General features: G+C 46.1%; 1 protein-coding gene across 2 annotated transcripts in view; it reads left to right on the top strand.

The window, feature by feature from the left end:
* Wwc1 (WW and C2 domain containing 1) overlaps positions 1-26,501 on the top strand; it is a 152,588-nt gene that overhangs the window by 67,052 nt on the left and 59,035 nt on the right. For both annotated transcript variants that reach the window (XM_038327022.2, XM_038327024.2), the window contains 2 exons: positions 7,076-7,185; positions 16,311-16,514. In XM_038327022.2, coding sequence (XP_038182950.1) covers positions 7,076-7,185; positions 16,311-16,514 — 314 coding nt within the window. The remainder of the gene's footprint in view (positions 1-7,075; positions 7,186-16,310; positions 16,515-26,501) is intronic.

Consider the following 26,501-nt stretch of genomic DNA (forward strand, 5'->3'; position numbering starts at 1 on the left):
TGACTAGATTCCCACTAGGTGTACAGGGTCTCCAGGGAGCGCATCAGCATGCACACGGTCTAGGGCCTGTTACCTGCAAAGCCTGTTCTCAACACTTTTTCTATGGGCTGTCTTATTGTACGGCCACACCACGCTTCCAAGGGCTTGTCATATGTTGCATAGAGGAAATACCTTTTCACAAGGTTACCTAACACCGCTGCAGGTTTAGCGGGGGGTGGAACCTGGGTTCGGGCCAGCGGTTTCATTCTTGACCCTCTGTGGGTGACACCTACCTTGAATCCTCCTAGACCTTTCTCTAATTGGCCCTCTGCCCCGCCCCTCCCGTTCACACCCTATTACTGTCTGTCCCCCCCAACTGCTTGGCTTCTCACATCTTTCTGGCTTACCTTGCCCTGTATCCCCCACATTCCCTGTAGGTCAAGGCCTTAGGGAGCATTGCGGCCACATCTGTTGTGGAATGTCACAGGGGATCATTCCCCGTTTGAAGTGTAAACCTTGTCTGTCTCCATAGCCTTATGACACTCTGGAGGACAGAAACAAGCCTTCTTCATTCTGCCTAGCTGGCACTGGACTGTTAGGGCCTCCTCTTGCTTGGGGGGGGGGGTAGGTTTGCTGAAATGGGAGGGGAAGCTTAGCGCACGGGCAGAGAGCAGAGGGGTGTGAGCCGATGTCCCCACCAGCAGCCCAGAGCCCCCCAGTGGGCTCTGGTGCTCATCAATGCACCAGCACCATCTTGACCCACAGCCTCAGAGTTTTGCTATTCTCATATGCCTTCCTCAGATTCTGGCTACCTCTGCTGCTTCCCACCCCTGAGCTCCTCAGAAAGTCACCTTCTTAGAGGCTTCCTGTGACCACCAGCTGCTCTTTATTCTTCAAAAAACCAGCACCTTGATTTTTTTTTGGATGCTGTTCATCTCTGAAATTTTGCTTACGATTGGAGTGTCTTCTACCATACTTTAGAAGGACAGTGTGTCCTCCCAACAGCCACACTTAGCCCTCTTAGCGGGTTTTGTGAAATGGCTATTTTTTTTCATCATCTTAGAGGAATCAGTAAAGGTGTCAGCACTGAACCAAATTAAGGGAAGGGAGGAGGAAGACTTTCAAAGTTGAGGGCAGAGCCTGCTAAGAAACTGGCTACAGGGGAGAGTGTTGTCGGGAGCCTAGCCGTCTAAGCTACTAAATGAAAGCTATGTATGTGAAACAGCCCCGGGCAGGAACAACCAGCCTGGCCATTGTGCCGGGGTTGAGAGGAGAGCTACTGCTGAAGATAGATTGTTCTTGGCTTGGGGCAGGGATAGGGGCTCTAGACTGTGACCCCTCCCACTAGCCACTGGAAGGAGAGAGCCAGGGTGGAGAGGGCAGTGTTCTTCTGGATGGTCATGGTCCTTGTTCCGGCATCTCAGGGAATGTGGAAGATGACTTACCCATTCTGAATTTCACAATTCAGTGTTACACTTGGCAAAAGGTTGCCCGCTCCCCCTGCTTCCTGCCTCCCTAGAAAAGACACGGAATACCCAGTGTAGCTTTGGCCACGTGCCCCCAGAGCCTCATCCTCTAGGAAAGCTACAGCTTGCTCTGTGAGGAAAGTGAGGGACCCGTTTGTGCTCTCCAGCTGCTTGCCATGTTTCTTGACAGGTGTGCCCATGTCCCCCTTGGTAGAGTGCACCTGGCAGAACCTTCCCTGTCTCCACGGCAACACATCCGGGTTGCTTTTCCAGGAAGGCCAGTTGTGAAACATTCAGGAATGTCTGCGCTCATTCAGCGATTTGTAATTAAAAGGGGGCAGAACTGGCTCTTGCCTGGCACCTCGCCCTGCTTCCCTCCTGCTCCTCCAGCAGCTGGGTCATTTGACTGTGTGACTGGGGGTTCAGGCAGCCCAAGACACGGGGGCTGGAGGGGTTGTGGCTGGGAGTTCCAGATCCTGGCCTCATCCAAAAGCAGGCATCCCTTCCCAAGGTTAACATGGAAGGCCAGGGAGCACCACAGCTCCTGGAAGATAAACAGAGTCCACAGACAGCTCTGCCTCTCACTGGGGACGTGTGTGTGTGTGTGTGTGTGTGTGTGTGTGTGTGTGTGTCTGCAAGGCTAAAACACTTCTCTTCATACTGATTCTCTGAATGACACCTCTCTGCACACTGAATAATTCATCTTCCTCTTGGCATTTGTGCCAAAGAGAACTTTCTGTCCAGATTTCTGTAAGTTGTACAGTTCTTCCCCATAGCAACTTCCCTGCTTCCCATAGAAGTGCACTGAGCATCAGCTGGCTGCTCCCCCATGGCTGCATCCAGGGGGAACCCAAATACAAAGCCCAAAGCCTTTCTTTCCTCTTCTGGCCGCTCTTTCGGATGAGCCCTCTTGCTGTGCATTCCTTCCTGGTGGGTAAAATGTCTGCAGTCACTGCCCGTAGGAATCAGTATCTTTTCTCCCATGTCCATCACATCATTGATGCTACAGCCAATGACCAGAGAGCTTCACCTTCTTCCTGCAGGGCTGGAGTATTATGTGGAGTTCATGAGTTTCTGGAAACTTCATGAAGTTTGGGTCCTGTTCTCCTATTCACATTCCCATCCCCGATACCTTGAGAGCCTGAATTTGTGCTGGTGGCTTGGAAATGTTTAACCATCCTTGTGCGTAGGAGCCGTGGATTTTTGAGGGTTACTGAGCAGCTTGGTACCAAGACCCCAAGGACCGAAAGCAGTCATCCCGTAAAACCCCAGTGCCTCTTGTCTGCACTGCGCCTTTGCATTCAGTCTCCTCTCCCGTACTCCTAGCTCAGCTCCAGATTGTTCTGAGACCCGCTGGGTCTTGTTAATTTTCATTGCCAAAGCTTCGTCTCTGGGATCTAACCCTGGGAGCCTCAGGAGACTGAGCCTCTGGTGTATTAACTATGCATTGTTAAGAATGTGCTTTCATTTGTAAAATCGAACAAGAACACCTACTACCCAGAGAGGGAACATGATTTTCATAGCACACGTCGTAGGCCTAGATAGGATCATTGTTCAATATTTAATTATGCTTACTATAGAACTGTTACAGCAAGCTTAGTTTAAAATGAAAGAAAAAGAAAACTGACACTATATTAAAGTTACCTAGTTTACCTAGTTTTTATTTTGTTTTAAGTTAGGTTACTACTTTGTAGCCATGGCTGGCCTAGAACTTATGATGCAGACCAGGTTACCAGGTTGGCCTCAAACCTACAGAGCTCTGCCTCTGTCTCCTGAGTGCTGGCATTAAAGGCGTGTGCTACCACACCTGACTAGATTTTTTTTTTATAAGTCCAGTCTCATGTAGCCTAAGCTAGCTTCCAACTTGCAGAACAGCCAAGATTGACCTTGAACTTTAGCTCTTCCTGCCTTCACTTCTGGAATTACAGATGTGTGTACACAGTCTCAGTTTTATGTGGTGCTAGGGGTCGGACTTATGGACTTGGGGCTTTAAGCCTACTACGCAAGTACTCTACCTACCAAGTTAAATCCCTAACCTCAAGATATTTTAACTCATATCTTTCGGTTTCTCCTCTCCTCTCCTCTCCTCTCCTCTCCTCTCCTCTCCTCTCCTCTCCTCTCCTCTCCCTCCTCTCCTCTTCCCTCTCCTTTTCTCCTCTCCTCTCCTCTCCTCTCCTCTCCTCCCCTCCTCTCCCCTCCCCTCCCCTCCCCTCCCCTCTCCCCTCCCTCTCCTCTCCCCTCCCCTCTCCTCTTTTCTCCTCTCTTTTCCTCTCCTCTTCTCTCCCTTCCTGACTTAGTTAGGGTTTTTATTTCTGTGACATGACACTATGACCACAGCAACTCATATAAAGGAAAACATTTAATTGGGGTGGCTTGCTTACAGTTTCAGAGGTTCGGTCCATTATCGTCATGGCAGAGAGCATGGCGGTGTGCAGGCAGACATGGTGTTGGCTGCATCTTGGCTTGCAAGGAACAAGAAGTTGACTGACACACTGATGTCCTGAGCGTAGGAAACCTCAAAGCCTGCCCCCACAGTGACTCACTTCCTTCAGCAAGGCCATACCCACTCCAACAAAGCCACACCTCCTAATACTGCCAATTCCTGAGATTATGAGGACCAATTACTTTCAAACTACCCCACTTCCCTTCCCCCTTCTCTCCTCCTCTTCCTTTCCAGCTCTCTTGAGATTATTATAGCCTTTTAACCAAGTGTACTGTTGTAAACCTATAATCCTACCACTCATAAGGCTGGGGGCAGAGATACCAAGAGTTTGAGGCCAGCCTGGGTTACATAGTGAGCCCTGTATCAAAACACACAAACAAACAATGAAGAACAGACTAGTATAACTTTTTAAACCCTGTCCCCTTCTGTGTGTTCACATGTGTATGGTCACACATGTGTATACCGGCCCAAGGTTGATTGATAGCAGGACTTGTCCTCGGTCACTCTTCTACCTTATTCTTTCAGAGAGACTCTGTCAATCAAATCCCAAACTGGCCAGTATGGATAGTCTCACTAACCACCTAGCTCCAGGAATCCCCTGCCTTCGCCTTCCAAAGCTGAAATTATTAGTAGGCTGCGACACTCACCCTGCATTTTGTGGGTTCTAGTTAGCTAAACTCTGGTCATCTTGCAAATGCTTTAACAGCTGTGTTGCCCACCCCCCGCAGCCTTTGGACTACATATTTTAGCTCCAAACATGATCATGTTTAATCTATCCAACATCCTGAAGAGTTGTATTAGATTCTACTTCACAGATGAAAAATTCTGAGGCTCCGGGAGATTAAGTTCTTGTCCAGCTCACTCAACTATAGAACAATGCATATTAAATCCTTATTTGCTAGTTCTTAGTTTGTTACATATAAAAACATACCCCTGACCCCAGTCTCACGGAACCACAGTCTCCCACAATGCAGCAGTGAATTATTAACAAAGCCAATGTAGATACAGTTCACAACCTCTGAAGCCTTGAGTATGCAGCGGGCAGGTGAGCACATCACTGTGTTGACAGCCGGAAGCTTTATTCAATGTCACAGTGTCTCTTTGTCCCTGTATCGTTTTAAGTCTGGTGTAGACTGGGCTGTTAGTCAGCTTTCCATCGCTTTGTCAAAGGCCTGCAGTGATGAGCTTACAAAGAGAAAAGGGTTCGTTATAGATCACCATTTTAGGGACTTCCAACTATAGCTGTGACTTTCTTGCCTTGAGCAATGGATCATGACAGTAGCATGAGACAGAGCAAAGCTGCTCACTTCGTGACCAGAAAGCAAGAGATGGGGAGAAAAGGCTGGGGTCCCACCCTCCCCTTTTCCAGGGCACACTTCTAGTGACGAATGACCTCTCACTAAGTCTCAACTCCTAAGGGCTCCGTCGATTCCCATAGCACTTGGCCAGGGGTGAAGCCTCTGACGCAGTCCTACATCCAGGGTTCGAGAAGCAAGCAATCATCAGGTTAAGGAAGAGATAATGGTCACCCTTCCTGTTCCACTGCACCCAGTCTGCCAATCTGTTGAAAGGGTGTGAAGCAGAGTCTCCTGGACCTCCAGAACTGGAATGAGGAAAAAGACAGAACAAAGGAATGCTGCTGTTTGTTTCTTATCTTTACCCTTTTGGCTTTTTTACTCTTTGGTGGCCTGACACTCAGCTCCCAGATAGATCGCACACAGAGGCTTATTCTTAGTTATGAGTGCCCGACCTTAGCTTGGCTTGTTTCTTGCCAGGTTGACTGCCTTCTTCTTAATCTGTGGTTGGCTGGGTGGCTGGCCTGGGACATCCTCCCCCCCTTGTTCTCCTCGTTGCTTCCTTTTTCGTTCCCCCTCATTTCTCCTTCTATTTGGACTCTCTGTCTGCCGGCCCTGCCTATTCTTGCTCCTGCCTCGCTATTGGCCGTCCAGCTCTTTATTAGGACCATCAGGTGTTTTAGACAGGCAAAGAATCACAGCTTCACAGAGTCAAACAAATGTAGCAAAAACAAAAGTTACACACCTTGAAATAATATTCCCCAAGAAAGGAATATCAGAACGAGTGTCTGAGGGTCAGAAAGATGGCTCCATGCATAGAAGTGTTAGCTGTATACCAATGGCCGGAGTTCTTTCTCTGGAGTCCAGGAGTGGCACAAATCTGCAATCCCCTACTGCAAGTTGGGGAGGCAGAGACAGGAGGATCACACAGTAGCAGAAAACAAGAAAGACCCTGTCTTAGACTAGAACCGACAACCCAAAGTTGTCCCCTGACCTCCACATGGGCATGATAGCGTGTGTTATTCTAGACAAAGGCTGCAATGGGACTACTTGGAAGTGGCTGTCTTGGGGAACCATTGGCCCCACGTGTTAGTTTCCTGGCTTCCTTTTCTCTGGATGAAACCCTGGACAAATGGTGCATGTGCAGTTTTCCAGCCTTGACAAGCCTTTGCTACTTGAGTTGCATGATTTGTTTATCTGTCTGATTTAGCCACTAAGACTCGGTGATTACTGTCAGTTCACACCCTGCGAGATGGGGCCTTAGGAGGTTATTATTGCCAAATAATCAGTTTGGCCAGGACAGGCTGGGAGAGCTAGCAGTGGGTGCAGGGCGTTTGGGAACCAACTCAATCAGCAAATAATATGGCTTGCTGGCCAGACTCCTGGGGCTGGGGCGTCTGTTCCTCTAGAGCCTGCGGGAGGCCAGCTTTTCGAAGGGCAAATGGGCATGACAAATACAAGACAGAGCCAGGACATAGACCAGAGTGGGGTGGGCCAGCCAACCACAGGTGGAAAAGCCAGAAGAGACTAGAATCCAAGTCATGAAGCCAAGACTTGGCCTTAGAGCTGTTGTGGCAACTATCAGTTGGAGATGCAAAAACCCAAGGCCCAGACAGACAGATGACTTTCTGAAGTCAGTAACAAGCTAGGCGCAAAGTGTTAGGACCAGAATACATTCTCTGTCTCCCTCCTGGGGTAGCCTTACATGGATGCTACTGCAGGATGCCTTCACCTTCCCAGGGGCTCGGGGCCCAGCAGATGTAATGCTATAGTGTAAAATGTCCGGACCTGTTGAACAGTCAGGAGAAGCAGGGAGTCCAGAAGAAACGGCACATTGCAGGAGTGTTGGAGACCGTAGGCTGACAGAATGTGTTTCTTGTCTTCCTTGCCAGGTACACCAAACCACTTACCTTTGCTGACTGCATTAGCGATGAGTTGCCGCTAGGATGGGAAGAAGCATATGACCCACAGGTTGGCGATTACTTCATAGACCACAATACCAGTAAGTTCTTTGTTGCTCTTCCCGTCCCCAGACCCCACCCTTGTGCCTATCCCCTCCCCTTCTCATGCCCACCCTCACAGCCTGGAAGAAGCCCCAGCAGAGTCTTGAAGGCAGATTGTGTTTTGTTTAATGTAGACTTAGAGATGTCAGTGTGGTTATAGATAGATAATGTATGCTCATGTGAAAACAACAGTTCAGAAGGGTTTTTAATAGAATCTGAAACTTCTATCACGATCCAGCACCATCCAGCTCCCTTACTTTAGAGGCAATATTGCTGACGATTTCTTCTGTGTCATTTCAAATATTTCCAATCGTGTGTTTGCATATGTGTCTGTATGCACATTTTTTTTCATATGTGTATGTTCATGGATGGCTGTCTTCCCATTAAAAAATAAATGCACATTGTCATAGTCAAGTATCTGAAGCCCTACCGAGCCTCTAGCTATGTAGACGCACATATGTCCTTAGTAGATTAGCCTACTCTCGTTTCCTGTGACCACAGTATTCTGATCCAAGATGAATATACCTACTGTCGCTCTCTCCTTCTGGGACCGTGATAGAGGAACTATTTGGGAAAAAGCATGTTGTCTATCAAGTGAAGGAAGACAAGACAATCTCTGTCCTCTGAAATGGTGTGCAGAGGAACAGGCTTTCCTCTTAGTATGTCTTTAGAACCATAAGATTCTCTTATCCTTTCAGACCAGAGGAAGATGACAGGGATTGGGATATGCCTGGCAACCTCTGGAGGCTGAGAACAGGGCACCAACTCCTAACTGCCCCTGTTTTTTGATTTATGCATTCTGTTCCAGTACTGTGGCAGATGCTCAGTAGGCAGTGGCTTACTCAGTGCCCCCAGGACCCTGTGGGGTGCTACGGTGCCTCTCTTCATCTCATGGAGATGTAGAGATAGCGATTGGAGGCTCAGTACTTAGAGGTGAAACAGGGCCAAAGGTGAGCATGATGGTGCACACCTCTAATCCCAGCACTAGGGAGGTTGAGCAAGAAGATTGTGGATTTGAGGCCAATTGGACTACACAGTGGTTTTTTTTTTTTTTTTTTTTGTTTGTTTGTTTTTTTTTTTTTCTGGGACAGCCTTGGACCCATCTCAAGCAAGGGGGAAAGGAGTAAACACAGTTGAGCTGGGATTTGAACTGATACCGAAGGATGGAGTCGTACTCCTGTCCATCCACTTCCTCTTCTAAATGTTCTTTGCCTGTTACTGCTATGTCTTCTGGGGAAGTTACTGTGTCTAATTCTATCTAGTTCCAAGCCTTTGCCCACCAAGGTACGCAGTAGGTGTGCACTTAACCCTTGCTAAGTAGAGAAAGGTGTGTTTGTGCATGAACGCATGAGTAACTGGATGAATGAACAGCCTGTTGTTGGCAACAAAGTGTAGGAGAGTATCCGAGAGACAGCTAATGGCATTAATGGCATTGTTGGGGGTAGCAAAGGTTTTTATTAGCACTCATGATTGCGCACTGGATAATGAGAAGTAAATATGCCTAATTGAGTGTGTATGGGGAATGAGGTTAATGCTTGGAGGGCCGTATCAGATGCTGGGTTAAACGATGATGTGCTGGAGCCCTAATCAGTCCTTTCCTGTTTCTAATTGCTGAGAGCGTCCCCCTCATTAAAATCTCATGGCAGGAGTGGGATCTTTAAGTGCTTCTTCTGAGAGCTGCTGGAAGAAACAGAAGGGAGGAGGGACTAACAGGCTGTGGCAGACTAATTCTCCAGGGGCTGATCGCAGAAGTGGTGTGTGGGGTGTATGTGTGTGTGTGTGTGTGCGCGAATGCTAATAAAAGGGAACCAAGCAGGAAGACTGTTATCTGGGCATTCAACCAGCTGACAGACGATGGTTTTCTCTATGGTTTGGAAGTAGTCTTGTTGAATGGAAGACACCCTATCTGTAGAGGGCAAAATCGAGACAAATATGAGGGTGGTGGGCGACTATTGAGGCTTAACCATTCAGAGCTGTGGAATGGGAGCAAATTTGCTTGTATATACGTCATTCTTGGGCAAAGTTCTTCTCCAAGTCTGTCTTAGTTTGCTTTCTGTTGTTGTAACAAATACCGCTACTGAAACCACCTTGTGGGGCAGAGGGTATTGCAGCCGATAGCCTACAAGTCCCTCATAAAGGTGAAACCAGAAAAGGAACTCAAGGCAGGACCTGAGGCAGAAGCCATGAAGGAATACTGTTTACTGGTTCGTTTCCCATGGCTCGTTCCGAGAATTGCTAATACAACCTAGGACGACCTGCCCAGGGATGGTACCACTCACAGCGACTTGGACCCTTACACATCAATCATTTGTCAAGAAAATACCCACCATAGACTTTCCCATAGGTTAATCCATGGAAGCAGTTCCTCAAGTGAGGTTCCCTCTTCCCAGATGACTACAGTCTGTGTCAAGTTGTCATAAACCAAACCAGCACAGAGTCTTGAGTCTGACACAATTGCTACATGCCTGCAAGCCCAGACAAGGGAAACTGAGACAGGAGGGTCTCGGGGCTGAAGCCAGCCAGCAACACATACAAAGACCCTGTCTCCAACGAGCAAAAGACAACAGCAAAGAATGATAGACTCCATATAGCTGAGCAGTTTGCTCATCATTCACAACCCAGCTTGCATTCCTTCAGAAAACATTTATCGACTGCCTGCTCTGGGAGCTAAGGAAACACGAGAGTACAAACTGACCGAGCTCTTTGCCCTTACGGAAATTTCATGCAGTCAAGAGAGACAGAAAATAAACATCATTGGTAGATGATGTTGTATGTGAGAAAATGTTCTGTCCCATGGGGGGAAGAGCAGACTTCGGGAACTGAGGCATGCTGGGACAGATCTCAGGGAGTGAGGGAAGGACAGTGATGATGGCCGTCATAAAACCAGTCTTTAGGGAAGGCTATCTTGTGGGCAGCATAAGATGTGAGGGGCGGGAAGGAACTGTTTCAGAGGGCACAGAGAACCAAAGCTATGAGGCCCGATCACATTCGATCCATGTGTTCGGGGTGAGGGGGGGTGGCAAAGCACTGGGAATGCCCAGAGCACAAAGAATGAGGAAGGAAGGAGTGTGGGGAGCAGCAGGAGGCAGGTGTGACTGAAAAGCTGGCCCTTGAGGTGGGAGCCATCGGAGCTGTCAGCATGGGACCTGCTTGAGGTGACTTATGTCATCAAGGGCCAATCTGACTGCTCTAAGAAAACAGACCTTCCTGAAGCAAGCATCATAGTGGAGAGCCCCTTGCAAGTGCTTGGAACAAGCCAGAGCTCCAGACCAGGGCATAGATAATAGGAAGTAGTCAGAACTTCCTGATTGCTTACATATAGAGTAGGAAAGAAAAAGGTCGGAAGGACCCTCCTTGGACCTGAGCCAGGAAGGGATACAGTTGCCATCTACTGACTGCAGGGACGGCAAGGTGGAGTCAGTTTAGAAAAAAAGAAAAGGCTTTATTTATTTGGAAATATCAAGCCTCGGGTACCTTCGCATGCCTGGAGTAGGTGGCTCCGCAGTTTAGTGTAGCAACCTGCACTCTAGGAAAAGGACATGGCCGAGATAAAGATGACCATTTGGGAGATGTCGGCATATAGATAGTGGGCAAAGGCATGAAAACGGATGAGATCGTGAAAGGAAAGGACCACGGAATAACATGGAAGCTGCAGGCTGCAGGGTGGGGAGAGAACAAACAGGATTGACTGGGGAGTGGCCACAAGGTAGGAGGGAAAACCAGGAGAAGTCTGGGGAGACAGCTTACAGAAAAAGCCCCCGGTTGTATCACACAAAGAGAACTGAGATTTGGTTATTCAGGTGGTACAGGTGACCTTGACTTTGGAGAACAACTTTGGATAAGAATTGGGACAAAAGCCTTACTAGATTTAGTCTGAGAGAAGATGGAGAAATTGAACATAAGGAGCAAAGAACTCCAAAACACAACCCACATTGTTCTGTGTCAGCACTGGGTTTCCCTCTGACTGTGTACATCCTGCCTAGGTGATTAGAATCTGGGATCAAGTCACAGTCTTTGATGTTTCCTCTTCAGTCTCTCCTGAGTATTTGAAGGATACTGACCATTTTAAATACACCAGTACATTCTATGATGATATATAATACATCTTAACACCTAAGACAAAGCTACCACAATGCCCCTGTTGCTAACCCTTTGGGTTTTCCCCCTACTTATTTGTATTGTACACAGAGGGAGACTCATTATTTGCTTTTCTCTGTGATAATTTTCTAAAGGTATCTGTGTCTTATTGGCATCAGCACTTACCCATGAATCCTACAACCATGGATTCCACCAACCTTAAGTTGAAAATATTTGGAGAAGATTTTATCCATAATGAATGGCACGGCTTTCCCTTGGCTGTTCCCTACACAGCACATGATAACAACTCTTGGCAGAGGATGGGTGCTTGTTAGGTGTTGTGGGCCATCTAGAGATGATTTCAGGTACATGAGAATCATAAATGTTATGAATCATAAATGTTATGTTGTATAAGGGGCTTGGACATCAGTAGATTTTGCATTTATGGATCATTTGAATAGCATTTCTCATGGATACCAAGACACAAACTATGACATTATGAAATCAAAAGATGGAAACAGGGACTGAAGGATGGCTCAGTGGTTGAGTACTAGCTGCTCTTCCAGAGGACACATGTTCAATTCCCAGGATCCCCATGGAGGCTCACAATCAGATCACTCCAGTTGCAGGGATCTGGCACCCTCTTCTGGCCTCCTTGAGCATTGCACACATGTGGTGCACAGACATACATGCAGGCAAAACATTAAATAAAAGTATTTTTTGTTTGTTTTTAGAGACAGGGTTTCTCTGTATAGCTTTGGTGCCTGTCCTGGCTCTAGCTCTTGTAGACCAGGCTGGTCTTGAACTCACAGAGATTCACCTGTCTCTGCTTCCTAAGTGCTGGGATTAAAGGCATGAACCACCACTGCCTGGCGGTTTAAAAGTATTTTTTAAAAGATTAAAAACCCTTTGAGAACTTTGGGTGTATATTATTAGATTGATAAGTATCCTCAAAAGTCTGGGTCAATCTATTTTTCCACCAGCCATTAGGTCCTATTTTCTTCATCCTTCTGCACTATAAGGCTATTTTATTTCTTTTTCTTTTTGTTGAGATTATAATTTAATTATAATATTTTCCCTTTTTCTTTCCTACCTTCAAGCCCTCCTATGTACCCTCCCCATTCTCCTTCAATTTCATGGCCTCTTTTTGACCAATTGTTAATTGCATGTGTGTGTGTGTTTACATATGTACATACACCTAAATATAACCTGTTCAGCCCATATCCTGTTATTTGTATGTTTTCATGGTTGACCATTTGGTACTGGACATCCAGTTAGTGTGCTCTGGAGAAGACCACCTCTTCCACTCCCAGCATTTCTCGTTGCCTATGGTTCTTTGTATAGGGTTGAGGCCTTCTCTTCTTCCTATTTGCATATTCATTGGTACCATCTTTGTACAGCACATGTCTGGCCAGTCAAGTTGGCGAGACTTTATGGATGTGGCTTCTCATACTAGGAGACACGATCACACAGTAAACTACTCCCTGACCCTCTCTCTGCCTCTTACAGTCTTTCCACCCCCTCTTCCCCAATGTTCCCTGAGCCTTAGGTGCAGGGGTGCTTTGTAGATTCATTGGGATTGGGCTCCACAACTCTATATTTTGATTGGTGTGTGTTGTGCAGTGTTTTATTCTTTTACTCTTTTGGGGGGAGCTCACCACCCAGCTCTAAAATAAATCACACTTGGAGGCTTATTCTTAGTTTTGAATGCCCAGTCTTAGCTTGGCTTGTTTCTTGTCAGCTTTACTATCTTAAATTATCCCAACTACCTTTTGCATCTGGGTTTTTATCTCTCTCTATTTCTGTATACATTTCTTTACTTCTTTCTCATGGCTAACTGTGTAGCTGGGTGGGTGGCCCTTGACGTCCTTCTCTCCTTGTTTCTTCTTCTATTCATACTCTCTGCCTGCCAGCCCCACCCCTATTCTTGTTCCTGCCTTGCTATTGACTGTTAAGCTCTTTTTAGACCATCAGGTGATTTAGACAGGCAAAGAATCACAGCTTCACAGAGTTTAAATAAATGCAGCATAAACAAAAGCAGCACATCTTAAAAATAATATTCCCCAACAGTTGTGGTCTTCTGTAGTGGTTTCTTCTGTAGTGTTGCAAAGAGAAATTTCCTCAATGAAGAGCGAAGACTGCACTTTTCTTCGGGTATAAGGACAAACACTTATACACTGTTGTGAAGGATTGTGCTGGTTTAGTGAATTCGTGGTTGTAGATTCTCCTCCGGTAACCTTGATTTCGTTAGCATGAAGTAGTTGGCTGTGGTTTCCCTCTTGTTGATTGGGTCTTAAAGCCATTAGAGAGCTGTTGGTTACCACAGGTGTGTGCCACTACTACACCCTCAGGGTTATCATGCTATGCTGGCCATTGATGTGATTTATAGCTGGGTAGGACTGTTGGTCACCTAAGCTCTTATGTTCTTTCTGGTACCATTAAAGCTAGTCCTCAGGGAGAGCACATTCAGGTCAAATCCAGCTCAAGTGTCTCATCTTTTTTTTTAAATTCATTTTTCATAGGTTTGATGTGGGATGTCCTTCTGTATCTATGTTGCTTTTATTGGCTAATGAATAAAGCTGTTTTGGACAATGGTTTAGCAGAGTAAAGCCATGCGGGAAAACTAAACTGAATGCAAGGAGAAAGAAGGCAGAGTCAGGCAGATGCCATGTAGCTGCCAAAGGAGAAAGACGCTGGGATCTTACCAGTAGGCCATAGTCTTGTGGTGATACACAGATTAATAAAAATGGGCTAATTCAAGATGTAAGAGCTAACTAGGAATACGCCTAAGCTGCTGGCCAAACAGTATTGTGATTAATATAATTTCTGTGTGACTATTTGGGTCTGGGCACCCGGGAATAAAAGCACAGTCTGCTGTTTACAAAGGTTTAGAGTATTACTTGGTTGGTTTTGCATCATAACTGTTACATATTCCCCACATGTTCAACTGTTTTTATTGCTCTTTATGTTGTTACACAATAAGGAAATACTATGTTGTTAACATTGCGGATGTGTTTGCTGTGTGTGGAAAGCGGGTGTGTGCTGTGTATAAGAAGCAGGAGAGAATGAGTGTGGCAGTGCACACCTTATGTCCAATCACTCTGGAGGCAGAGGTGGGAGAATCTCTGCATTCCAGGCTAGGCTGATTTGCAAAGTGAGTTCAAGGTCAGCGGTGGGCATGTACTGAAAATCTGCCTACAATTAAAAGTGGGGAGGCAAGTAGAGACTATGCAAAGTTCCTGAGTGTGGTAGTTGCATACCCTTGCATGGAGAATGTGTTTATAGATAGAGATCTGGAATATGGCGCAGTGTGAGTGAGGGGTCCTCAAGATGACTGTGATACACTGAAAGATTGTTGAGGTGGCTACCTTCCTGTGGGGAGATGTGTGTGGAAGAGAGGACAGGGGTTGGTGTTTTCAGTTGCACACACTGTAGCATGCTTAACTGTCCGACTGTGTCATAACTTTATACATTGTCATCAACATGTTTAACTTTAGTGAAAACAAGAACTGAGAAAATTAGCCAGCCAAGATGATCTTGCAGAGCCTGCCCCAGGACAGCATTATGAGACACAGCCAGGGCAGCAGGAGGCCTGGGGTCTGGGAAAGCCACTGCACAGAGTCGCCGGTTCAGAACCAACAATGTTTAACATGATTCCCTCAAGGAATCTTCTGAGTACCTGGTGCCACCAAGAGTGGACCTCAAGAGCACTCTGTGCTTCTCTCCGTACTTCACCCGATATGGAAAAGCAAATTCTAAATGGGCCACAACCCTAAACCTAAAAGCTAAAATTAGAAAACACCTAAAAGAAAACACAGGCAAAAACCTGAGCCTAGCATGACAGCAGACGTCTGGTCTCAGCACTATATACTCTTCTTGACCTTAGCTAAAGTTAAGAGTTTCACACTAGAGAGACTAGACAGGGAAGCGCTTGAGACCGGGAACTCAAGACCAATTGCAGGGTTGGGGAGAAAGGGAGGAAAAATGAAGTGGGAGAAAATCTGAAAGATTTTGAAACACACACACCAGAGAAAAGAAGAAAATACATGCACAGCACCCACATTCAGAATATATCCAGGATTCTTACCCAAGAAGCCCAACAATAGCTAGAGAGATGGCTGAGCCACTAAGAGCATGTTCTGCTCTTGCAGAGAACCTAAGCTTGGTTTCCATCACTCCTTATGAACCTGGTGAGTCATGATTACTTGTAACTCCAGCTTCAGGGGATCTTACACCTCTGATCTGTGCAGATTTTCACACTAATGTGCATGGACCCACGCATAGATAATCATACATATGTGTCACTAAAAATAAATCTTTAAAACCCAGCAGATGAGAATATGAATAAAAAATTTGAATGCATATTATTTTTAGGCAAAAAAACTTCCTGTGCGACCTTGAAGCAGTTGTTTAACCTTTCTGTGTCTTAATTCTATATTATGCACAATGGAAGTAGGATCAGAGTCTACTGTGTAAAGTTAATGCAAATGCTGAAGAATTGAGTACGTATAAAGTACCTAGAGCAGCTATTGGCTCAGAATAAACATTTAATATTTGCCTGCTCTTTATCATGTTTTTGTGTAATCTATCTCCCCCTGAATTTTAAATATTATTTTCATGATAAATTACTATAGGAGGAACTATTGGTCATGGGTATTCATATTTTAAGGCTCCTTCTAATTTATATTATAGTACAATTGTATTCTATGTTGCAAACAGTACAGGGTGCCTATTCATATCCTTTAAAACTGATTAGTTCTTTCCTTTTATACTGAGTCACAGCAGAGGACCTCGAACCTCTATTATGTCCGTAACCAATTCCTTCTTTTGGTTGTTATCAGGCAGAACTTGATGTTCAATTCAAACCTGATCTTGATTTATTTTTTGGTTGTGTGACTAATCCAGGTGGAACTGCATTTCCATGCAGTAAGTTTAACCCATTTACATTTATCGTGCTTTTGATTTCCAGTAGTGGAGCCCGTAGTCCACCAACCGAGCCAGTAAGTACATGTACAGTGCTGACATCCTGCCTTGGGATCTGTTTCAGAAACCACTCAGATCGAGGATCCGAGGGTGCAATGGCGGCGGGAGCAAGAGCACATGCTGAAGGATTACCTGGTGGTGGCCCAGGAGGCTCTCAGTGCCCAAAAGGAGATCTACCAGGTGAAGCAGCAGCGCCTGGAGCTGGCACAGCAGGAGTATCAGCAGTTACATGCCGTCTGGGAGCATAAGCTGGGCTCCCAGGTCAGCTGTGAGTACCTCCCACTGCTGGGGCTGTTGCCAGCATCCCCCGCTGGTACAGCAGGGACCGTCCACTGAGTGCTACCATAACTTCAGTGCTTAAATCTGTCCTCTCTCCCCCTCCATTCCTTGTACAAACCACCATACTCTCTGTTGTTCTTCCTATTACATTTTTCTTCCTTTTGTTCTCTACGTGTGTGCCCATGTGTGCATTGTGTGCACATGTGTTCACTGATGCTTGTGCCATGTATAGGTGTGGAGGCCAGAGGAGGATGCTGGGTATCCTGCTCTGTCACTCATCTCTTTATTCCCTTGAGACAGGGTCTCTCACTAGAGTTAGGCTGGTGGCCAGAAAGCCCCAGAGATCTTCCTGTCTTCTTCCCCTGCACGCCCTCCCCACATGGTTGTAGATACACACAGCTACACACAGCCGTCCCTGGCTTTTTACGTGAGTGCTGAGGATCCGAACTCAGGTCCTCATGATTTCACTGCAAGTATTCTTTACACCTTGTTTCACTCCAGTTCGTTTAAAATCATTTTGGAATGTTGACCAGATTCCATATCTCTTCGTTTAAAGCTGATCCATGGCTGTGGGGAGCAGGAAGTTGCTTAACAGGTATAAATTTTTCTTTGGGGAGAAAAAAAAAAGTCCTAGAAATTGCTGATAATGATGGGCAATAACACCTTTAGAAACAGCAAGAATTTACTTAATTCTGTGAAGAGTATGCTTTGAAATAATTATAATCGTAATCTTAGGTTGCATGTGTGTGGCTTTTTATTTCTATTGTTGCTATTTTAAAGTTTCTGTTTTCTTCTTTAAACTTTGTTTTTGTGTATGTGAGTGTTTAGCTTGCATGTATGTATGTGTCCCACATGTATGCCTGGTACCTGTGGAGGTCAAAAGAGGGCATTGAATCCCCGAAAACTGGAGTGACAGATAGTTGTGATCCACCAAATGGGTAGCGAGAGTAAACCTGGGTTCTCTGAAAGAGCAGCAAGTGCTCGTAACTACTAAGCCATCTCTCTAGGCCCTGTTTTTTGGATTTGTAACAGGGCCTCATTATGTAAGCCAGGCTGGCCTGGAACTCACTATATAGACCAGGCTGCCCTTCAACTCAGAGAGCTCTGCCACTGCCGCTGCCCCTGGCATTAAAAGCGTACACCACCACGCTCGGCATGTGTACAGTTTAAAATTACATTTTATATTGTGTATGTGTATATATGTAAGCACACACATGTTATGGTTTGTGTGGGGAAGTCAGAGGACAATTTATAAAACATGGCTCTTTCTTTCCACCATGCGAGTCTCAAGGATCGAAATCAGGCTCTCAGGCTTGGTGGCAGGCATCTTCACCTACTGAACAATCTTGCTAGTGGCCTTCACCATTATGAGACAGAGTGAGTGGCCTCTGTAGCAGAGAGTGGCCTCTAACTGGCTCTGTAGTCGAGACTTGCCTTGAACTCCTCATCCTTCCCAAGACTATAGGGATTTTGGGTGTGTGCCACCACCACCGGCTGTGTGCCCTATTTCTATGCCTGCTCAATATGGTGCTAAGGATAGGACCAGGGCTTTGTGCATACTAAGAAAGCATTCTACCAGGTAAGCTATCTCCATCCAGCCCTATGTTATACACATCTTACTACAGCCTTGAAATGAGTCAGCAGCTTTCAAAGTCTTCCTATCACTCTTCGTGAGGCCTTCAGAGCTCTGTGTGACCAGTCCCTGCAGGCCACCCTTGCCTCATCTCGTGTCTCTCCCACCCCGTTCTCCAGCTCTCCCCTCAATTTCCTACCACAGGACCTTTGCAGTTACACTTCCTGGATGCGAGACAAACACCTTATCCTTCAAGCCTTATCTCTTGGGCCGTTACCACTGAAGGTCTGCTCTGCAGCTCTGTCAGAAGCCCCTTCCCCAGCTTTGGCCCCAGCCTCCGCATTTCACCACACATCTGGTTACCCTATAGCTTAGTGGTCTCCATAGATTCATACAGGCAGGGCTCCTTCCTTTCTTGTTTACCCCGGTGTCACAGGAGCAAACCAAGCTGTTGTTGTTGAGGGATAAAGTCCAAGCTAGTCTTGAACTGGCGTCCCCCTGCTTCAACCTCCTAATTCCTGAGATTATAGACCTATGATGTCACATCTAGTAAGCCACTACTTTATACTCATCAGATCTTCCCTATGTTTATTAAATGTTCCTACAATCTGTATATGGTATTTCCAACAATCCCCCTGGCACTTCTGTTCAACACAACTATTAATAGCCACCTTAACAGATAAGGAAGCCAAGGTTCAGGGTCAATAATGTATGTGCCCACGGCCTTACAGCTGGTGAGAGACAATTGTAACACGCAAACCCATCTGTCGTCTCTGCCACTTTTGAGCAGGGGCTAGGCAGTGGGAATAAGCATGTGACCATGGTGTCTGGGCATCTGTGGCTTGGTTGTGATGCCCTTGATTTGGGAGGTTCATTCATCTCGGAGGCTGGAGTCAGCCCGGCTGGACCACCTAGTGTCCCAGTCCTGTCCTCCTTAGCCACCCGGGAGCTCCCTCAGGGTCTCTACCATCTACGGACCCAATGATGTGCTAGAATCGTTTAAAGGAACTTCTAGCCCTGAGTCTGATTTAGTCGGTGGGAGCCAGTGTAGTACCATAGACTAGATGGCTTCTTCCACCGTGTTCTCCCACAGTTGTGGAGGTTGGGCATCGGAGATGAAGTGCTGGCACCTGTGGTGCCAGTGTGGGCACTCTTGACTTACACACGGCAGACAAAGGCTACAGACTTTCTGGTGTCTTGTCTCTGGAGTCACTAATCCCAGCCCAGCAGCCCAGTTCTCAGCACCTCACTTAGGCCTGCTTACCTTCCAAAGGCCCTGCCTCTAGACCCCTATCATTTTGTAGGTTAGGGCTTTATTTGGGAATTTGGGTTTTGGTACTATTATTACACAGTTCTGAAATGTTGCTAGTGAAACTCAGGTTGGTAAAGGTGAAGTTGATGTTTTTCCTCTCTCGAAAGCTCCATAGTTTGAAAGATGGCAAATATACATTTCTCTTTGGGGGGGGGGCTAGGATGCTTATTTGGTACCAGAATAATAGCCCACAAATCACTTGGTAATTTTAGACTGTCAAATGATCCTTTTTATTGGAGATCTTTGTGGCCTTTCTGTATGGGTTGGAATTAACATCACCAGTAAATAGCCAGTTTGTCTCAAAAGCCCTATAAGGTGGATGTTTCATAGAGGTTCCTGCACAATAATATTTCATCCAGATCTTGCTAATCAGGAACACAGCCATTTAGGCCCATAATGTAGAATAGTCTGCAAGGTAATTGGTCCAGATTTTAAAAGGCCAAAGAAGCTGCTCGGAGTGGGCAAGAAGGCATGGAAAAAAACCATGGTGTCAAGTGGACTGTCAATAGCTATTGATGACGTGTGTGTGTGTGTGTGTGTGTGGTGTGTGTGTGTGTGTTTCAGCTTTTGCTAGTGTTTCTAAATATCATTTGTTGAATTCTTTTTTGTTGTCTTCTAGGGGAGTGGGAGTGGGGCTGAGGGGTGTTGGGGATCAAACCTCGGTCCATGTGTACTCTAGACACATTCTGCATCCCTAGTTTCTGTAAACCAAGGACATTCATAAGCAGGCAGAAGGAGTGAGGAAGTGTTAGGAGCTGGAGGATCTAGTCACAGATGGTGGAGCATGCCCAGGACCCCAGCTACTCCAAAGGCTAAGCCAGGGATTGCAACTTTGAGGCTGGTCTGAGCTATATAATTCTTTCTGATGATCCACATCAAGATCTTTAGCTGCAGGGCCACTGACATTGAGAGAAGCACTGAGGGTGCCCTGCATACGGAAGGATGTTCCACATCCATCCTTCTGGTCTCCGTTCAGCTGGTACCAGCAGTGTCCCTTCCCTGCAAGTTGTAACAAACAAAAACGTTTCCAGACATCTCAGGGTGCCATAGAAGGCAAAACTGGCTCCAGTCAAAAGCCACTGGTCTATTGCACCTAGTACAATTTCATTAGAAACATGTTAATGGATAAGTAAATATTCTTGTTGACATAGAACCCCATAGTTAAAATGAGACTGCACTCGAAGTCCCAAGCTAGTTTGAGAGGATTTACTTATTTATGTATGTGTAAAGAATGGCTACCCATGTGCCACAGTGTACCCTGAGGGCCAAAGAACAGCTCAACAGACTTGACAGCAAATGTTTTTACCTGCCAGGCCATTTTATCTGCCCAGATAGCTAGCATTTTTTTCAAAAAGCCAATTAATTTGTGTGTATGTGTCCATGAAAGTGTATGCATGTGTGTGAACGGGGGAAGGGGCATGCCTGTGTGTGCAGGGGCCAGAAGAGGGCTTTAGATACCTCAAAGCTGGAGTTACAGACATTTGTGGGCTGGCTAGCTTATTATATTAAAATTATTTATTTTTATTTTTAAGTGCATTGGTATACATGTATATCTGTGTGAGTGTGTCAGATCTTAAAGATACAGACAGTTGTGAGCTGCCATGTGGATGCTGGGAATTGAACTTGGGTCCTCTCGGAGAACAGCCAGTTCTCTTAACCGCTGAGCCATCTCTCCAGCCCAAGGGATATCTAGCCTATTATATGCATACTGAGATGTATTTTATATGTGTTTAAAGGCATGCTCTCACTATGTAGCCCTGGCTAGCCTGGAACTCACTATGTAGACCAGGCTGGTCTCTGACTCACAGAGATATACCTGTTTCTGCTAGGATTAAAGGCGTGAGCCCATATAATGTTTTCAGAGTTGGTGCCGGCTTCAAATGCATGATATGTGGTCTGCCAGCTATGTAATGTTGTAACTTGTTGGTCTTATTTTTTTGTGTGTGTACAAAATTGATCTAATAATAGCATTAAATCTGCCTCTTGTGGGTCTTTATGCGATTTAAACTGGTCAATGAGGGCATAAAGTGGTACACATCACATTGTTCATCTATCAGTAAAATTATTATTCTTTATTGGTATTTTGAGAGAATTTTAACAGATCCCTGGCACCAAGAATATAAGCTAAGTTTCCCTCATCTATAAAACCAGAATCTAAAATGTTTCAAAATCTAGAATTGTTGAAGTGGCACTGTGATGCCATAAGTAAGAGATGCCGTATCATGGACTTTGTGGCATGAACACAGGTAGTTAAAATACTGTCTATGTTATTTTCAAGCACGGTGTGATGGCACATGTCTTCAGTCCTCGCACATAAGCAGAGGCAGGTGCATCTCTGTGGGTTTAAGGCCAGCCTGGTCCACATAGTGAACTCCAGGTCAGCCTGGGTTACATAGTGAGACTCTAACTTAGTAAATAAATGAAGTTACTTTCAGTTCATATCAAACATGAATAAATTTCCTTATTTTTGCCTTGAGCCCTATCCCCAAGATACCTCATTATGTATATGCAAGCATTTTAAAATTCAAAAATCCCGAAACCTGGAACCAAGCCAGCGCCACACATTTCAAATAGGGATGCTCTGTCTGTAAATACTCCGCAAAGGACGGGAAATAGGCAGTGCAGCTCTTCAGCCCATTAATGCAGCTTTCACCAATCTCCGCGAGCTGCACGAGCCTCAGGGCACCTCCATGGGGTCAGGCAGGCAACTAGAATTGAGATTCGGAATCCCAGTTAAAGGGGGTGTGGCCAAGGCCTCCTCTTGATCTTCTTTTTGGTGGGAGGAGCCAAGTGTGCTCTCCAAGTCAACTTTTATTGGGTGACGGAGTGGCGAGGCCACATGCCTGGCCTCTAGCTCAGATGGCCTGCTGGGGCTTGTGAGGGTTTCATCATTTGGCCTTGACTGTCATGAGTGAGTGCCGGTCACAGGTGGGGCTGCTTAACGTCAACTCTCTGGTATAGTCTCTCATCCCATGGGAAGGAGAAAGAAACCCTCTATAGCAGTTAACCTCCCTCCCACTTACCCACACCCTCTTACAAGACAGTGTTCGTACTGTTCTGCAGGCAAGGAATCCAAGCCCCCAGGATGGCAAGAGGCCTCCTCCAGAATCTCACCCCTGAAAAGTAGCAGGTGCCTTGATACCCAGGCAGCTCTGATCTCAAAACCTTCATTCCCTTCATTGTCTCCAAATTGACAAGTCACATGTCAAATTTCCTGGACTACATCTGGTTCCTCCCAGCTTGAAACAGGTGAAGACTCGGAAGATCTGGGTCCTTTGGAGCCTTGCTATGCTCCATCCCCTCTCCGACTTTGATGTCCCAACTGAAAAATAAAATCATTGGCACCCTGTGGTTTAAAAACGAATACCAGCAGGAGGGCTGAGATGCCTCAGCATGTAAAAGTAGCTGCTGCTGCTGTGCTTAACAGTCTGAGTGTGCTGGGTAGTTTTATGTCAACCTGACATGAGCTAGAGTCATCTGAGAGGAGGGAGCCTCACTTGAGAAAATGCCTCCTTAAGATCGGGCTGCTGGCAAGCCCGTAGAGCCTTTCCCTAATGAGTGATTAGTGCCACCCTGGGCTGGTGGTCTCAGGTTCTACCAGAAAGCAGGCTGAGCAAGCCATGAGGAGCAAGGCAGTAAGGATCCTTCCTCCGTGGCCTCTGTATCAGCCCTTGCGCTCCAGTCCTGACTTTGCTGGATGCCTTATAAGTTGTGAGAGGAAGCAAGTGTTTTCTTCCTCAGTTTTCTCCGTCATGGTGGGTTTTGGCTTGGTTTCGTTTCGTTTTGTAGCTGCCACAGTAAGATCTGGAGGCTACAAGGCAAATGGACACCTACTTGGACAGCCTCAGAAGAGAAAAAATGGACAGGAAATGGGGAACCTGGTAGCTCTATACTTAGGTCGGTTATTGCTTTGGCACAGCTGCAGCTCTCTCTGAAAGTGAAGAGAAGAGTATCTCAAAGATCTCAGGCAGACCAAAACCACATCCCATATTGGTCCAGCCCAAGTGATTACCCATCTTTAACCTGGCAAAAGACTAAAGGTCTGTGCTGGAGTCTCAGGACCAGAAGATTAGAGATACCAGGCAAGTTCAAAGCCAGGACATGCCCTGCTAAAGCATAATTATTAATTGAACATGGGAGCAGGCTTTGGAGACCCCAACCCTTGTGTTTCATCTGGTGGCAGGGCCACCACCCACCAGGCTGGGTAGAACTCTGGGAGACCTGGGCGGAAGTGAGAAGTAAAGGGAAAAAAACAATTAAAAGACACAGACATTGAGGGCTCCCGAGTGAGACAGCCAACAAAGTCACGGGCCGCGCAGGTCACAAGCAAGTGGATTGGCTTCTATTCTTTGCACACGCAGCCGCTGAGACTCCAGGTATCCTGTAAGAGAGACTGACCCCTACATGGAGAGGCTTGGGAGTAGAAAGTACTCATGAGAAGAAAATCTCAGCAGAGGCTACACAGCCACGAGACGAGCCTAGCGAGCTAGATGCCAAACCAAGGAGACTTCCAAGCCACCGCGTGATGTTTCAGAAATCAAAACATGTGAAATAACAGTTATATTGATATAACCAAGGAAACCTTCTAGGAAGCAGAGCCAAGATACAGTGAGATTGGCAACGAGAGGGGGAAAACAGAGCAATGGTGCTGGCAGCCTCTTCCAGATCCAAACAGCGCGAGGAAACCGAGGAAACAGAGGAAGAAGGCTCCATGAAAAAAACTTAGCAGCGTCTCCCAGAACCGAAGGGGGGGGGGGTTTACACTGTAAAGCTTCACCAAGTGCTCAACTTGGTGAATAAAAGTCAACATACATGTATTCACCACTGGGAAGTTTCAAACCCTGGGACCAAGGCAGCATCCTATAGGCAAGACCAGATCACGTAGAAATAAATGGTCAGGACTCCGGGTACTCCAGATTTGTCGCCAGTCGTACCGAACTAGACGGTCACAATGCCTTTTCCTTTCTCCGAAAAGTCAGTTCCGACTTAGAACTCCATCACTGTGAAGCTATCTTTAAGTGGAGCGTAGAATAAAGATATTCTGAGACATGTGGGATTTCAAAACTTTTGCTTCCTTCCCATCTCCTTTCCCAGGAAGCCACTAGAAGTGAAGTTCTAGCAACATAATGGGGGTGGCACGAAAAGACCTGAAATGAGGGAGAGAGGAACGAGGTGAGGAGGGCTGGAGTAGCTGAAGAGGGTGCTGACTGTGCACACCACCTCCCAGGTCCCAAGGAAGCAGAATTGCTTACTGGCAGAAAGTACAGTACCTGTACTCCGAGCAAAGGGATTAGATAATGCAGAATGTAGCTCAGGGTGGCCCTGAACTCTCGAAGTTCTCTTGCCTCAGGTTCCTGAGTGCTGAGATTATATAGGTTTTTACCATACCTGGTTTATAGAAGTTTCTTTTATTTTACTTCCTGTTTTTTTATTGATTTTATTGAGCTCTACCTTTTTCTCTGCTTCCCTCCCTGCCTTTCCCCTCCCCTTCAGCCCTCTCCCAAGGTTCACATGCTTCTAATTTACTCAGGAGATCTTGCCTTTTTCTACTTCCCATGTAGATTAGATCCATGCATGTCTCTCTTAGGGTCCTCATTGTTGTCTAGGTTCTCTGGGATTGTGATTTCTAAGCTGGTTTCCTTTGCTTTATGTTTAAAAACCACTTATGAGTGAGTACATGTGATAATTGTCTTTCTGGGTCTGGGTTACCTCACTCAATATATGGTGTTTTCTAGCTCCATCCATTTGTCTGCAAATTTCAAAACATTGTTATTTTTTTCTGCTGTGTAGTACTCCATTGTGTAAATGTACCACATTTTCCTTATCCATTCTTTGGTTGAGGGGCATTTAGGTTGTTTCCAGCTTCTGGCTATGACAAACAATGCTGCTATGAACATAGTTGAGCACATGTCCTTGTGGCACGATTGAGCATCCTTTGGATATATGCCCAAGTGGTATTGCTGAGTCCCAAGGAAGGTTGTTTCCTAATTTTCTGCTCCCACTCATGCGGAGTTCACTGTCTTGGGCCAGTTCTGGCCTAGGTCACTGGCTCAGTCCTGCCTCCGCAAATGTCCCTGGTCTGGATGCGCTCCTGTTCCCTTGGAGTTCACCTAGAAGTTTCTTTTAAAAAGAAAAGAAAAAAGAAAAAAAAAAACTTCAGGGGCTGGAGAGATGGCTCAGTGGTTACGAGCACTAACTGTAAAACCTGGGTTCAGTTCCGAGCACCCACATGGCAGTTCACAGCTGTCTGTAACTTTAAGATCTGACACCCTCATGAAGACATTGGGCAGGCAAAACACCAATGCAAATAAAATAGAAATAAACTTTTAAAAAAAAAGAATTTAAAAAAACTTCAGTAAAAAGTTTACCTAAAACATATGCACCCGGCTGTATTCTATTTCAGCAGCTTTGTGTATAAATTGTGCATTTCATAAGAATTCTCCAATGAGTAAGAATTCAGGTTTCTGACAGCCCCATTGGTAAGAATATGTTCTTTTTCTGGCTTCCTTTGCTTCCAGAATTTCTGAGCATGCCCAAGGGATGCTAATGCATTTCACAAGGACTTACCCCAGAATCACCTTAATCCAGCCTAGGTTAGGAATTGCCACTTCAGACCGGTCTTCAGACCATTACCATTCTCCTTAGTGTCTCCCCCATAGTGTAGTGCTGTCCCCAGCAGCACAGGTTCATGATCTGTGGCAGGGGGGTGGGGAGTGGCAGGAGATGGTGACTTTTCCACATACATCTCCATTTTATTTCCCACACTGACAACTTCTCTAGGCTTCTCATTGTGTTCTTACCATCCAGCATGGATAACAGACCGTGTGAACCACTTTAAAATGCCCGGAAGTGCCTCTTTGGAGAATACTCTTAAGCCATGTTCCAGCTCTGTATCCAGCCAGGTTGATCCTAGAGACGCTCACTCCACTGAAGACTAGGGGAATTAGAAGGCAGGAGTTGACAACTTCTCACTGTCAGTGAAACACCCTGAGCACCTGAGTCCTTGTCCCATGCTCCAGACAAACAGTGTGAAGCCCCCTTGTCCCCACTCTGACCCTGCTTGTCTCTTCTGGTAAAACCCAGACCTCATC

This window comes from Arvicola amphibius, chromosome 4, assembly GCF_903992535.2.
Source record: "Arvicola amphibius chromosome 4, mArvAmp1.2, whole genome shotgun sequence".
NCBI lineage: Eukaryota > Metazoa > Chordata > Mammalia > Rodentia > Cricetidae > Arvicola > Arvicola amphibius.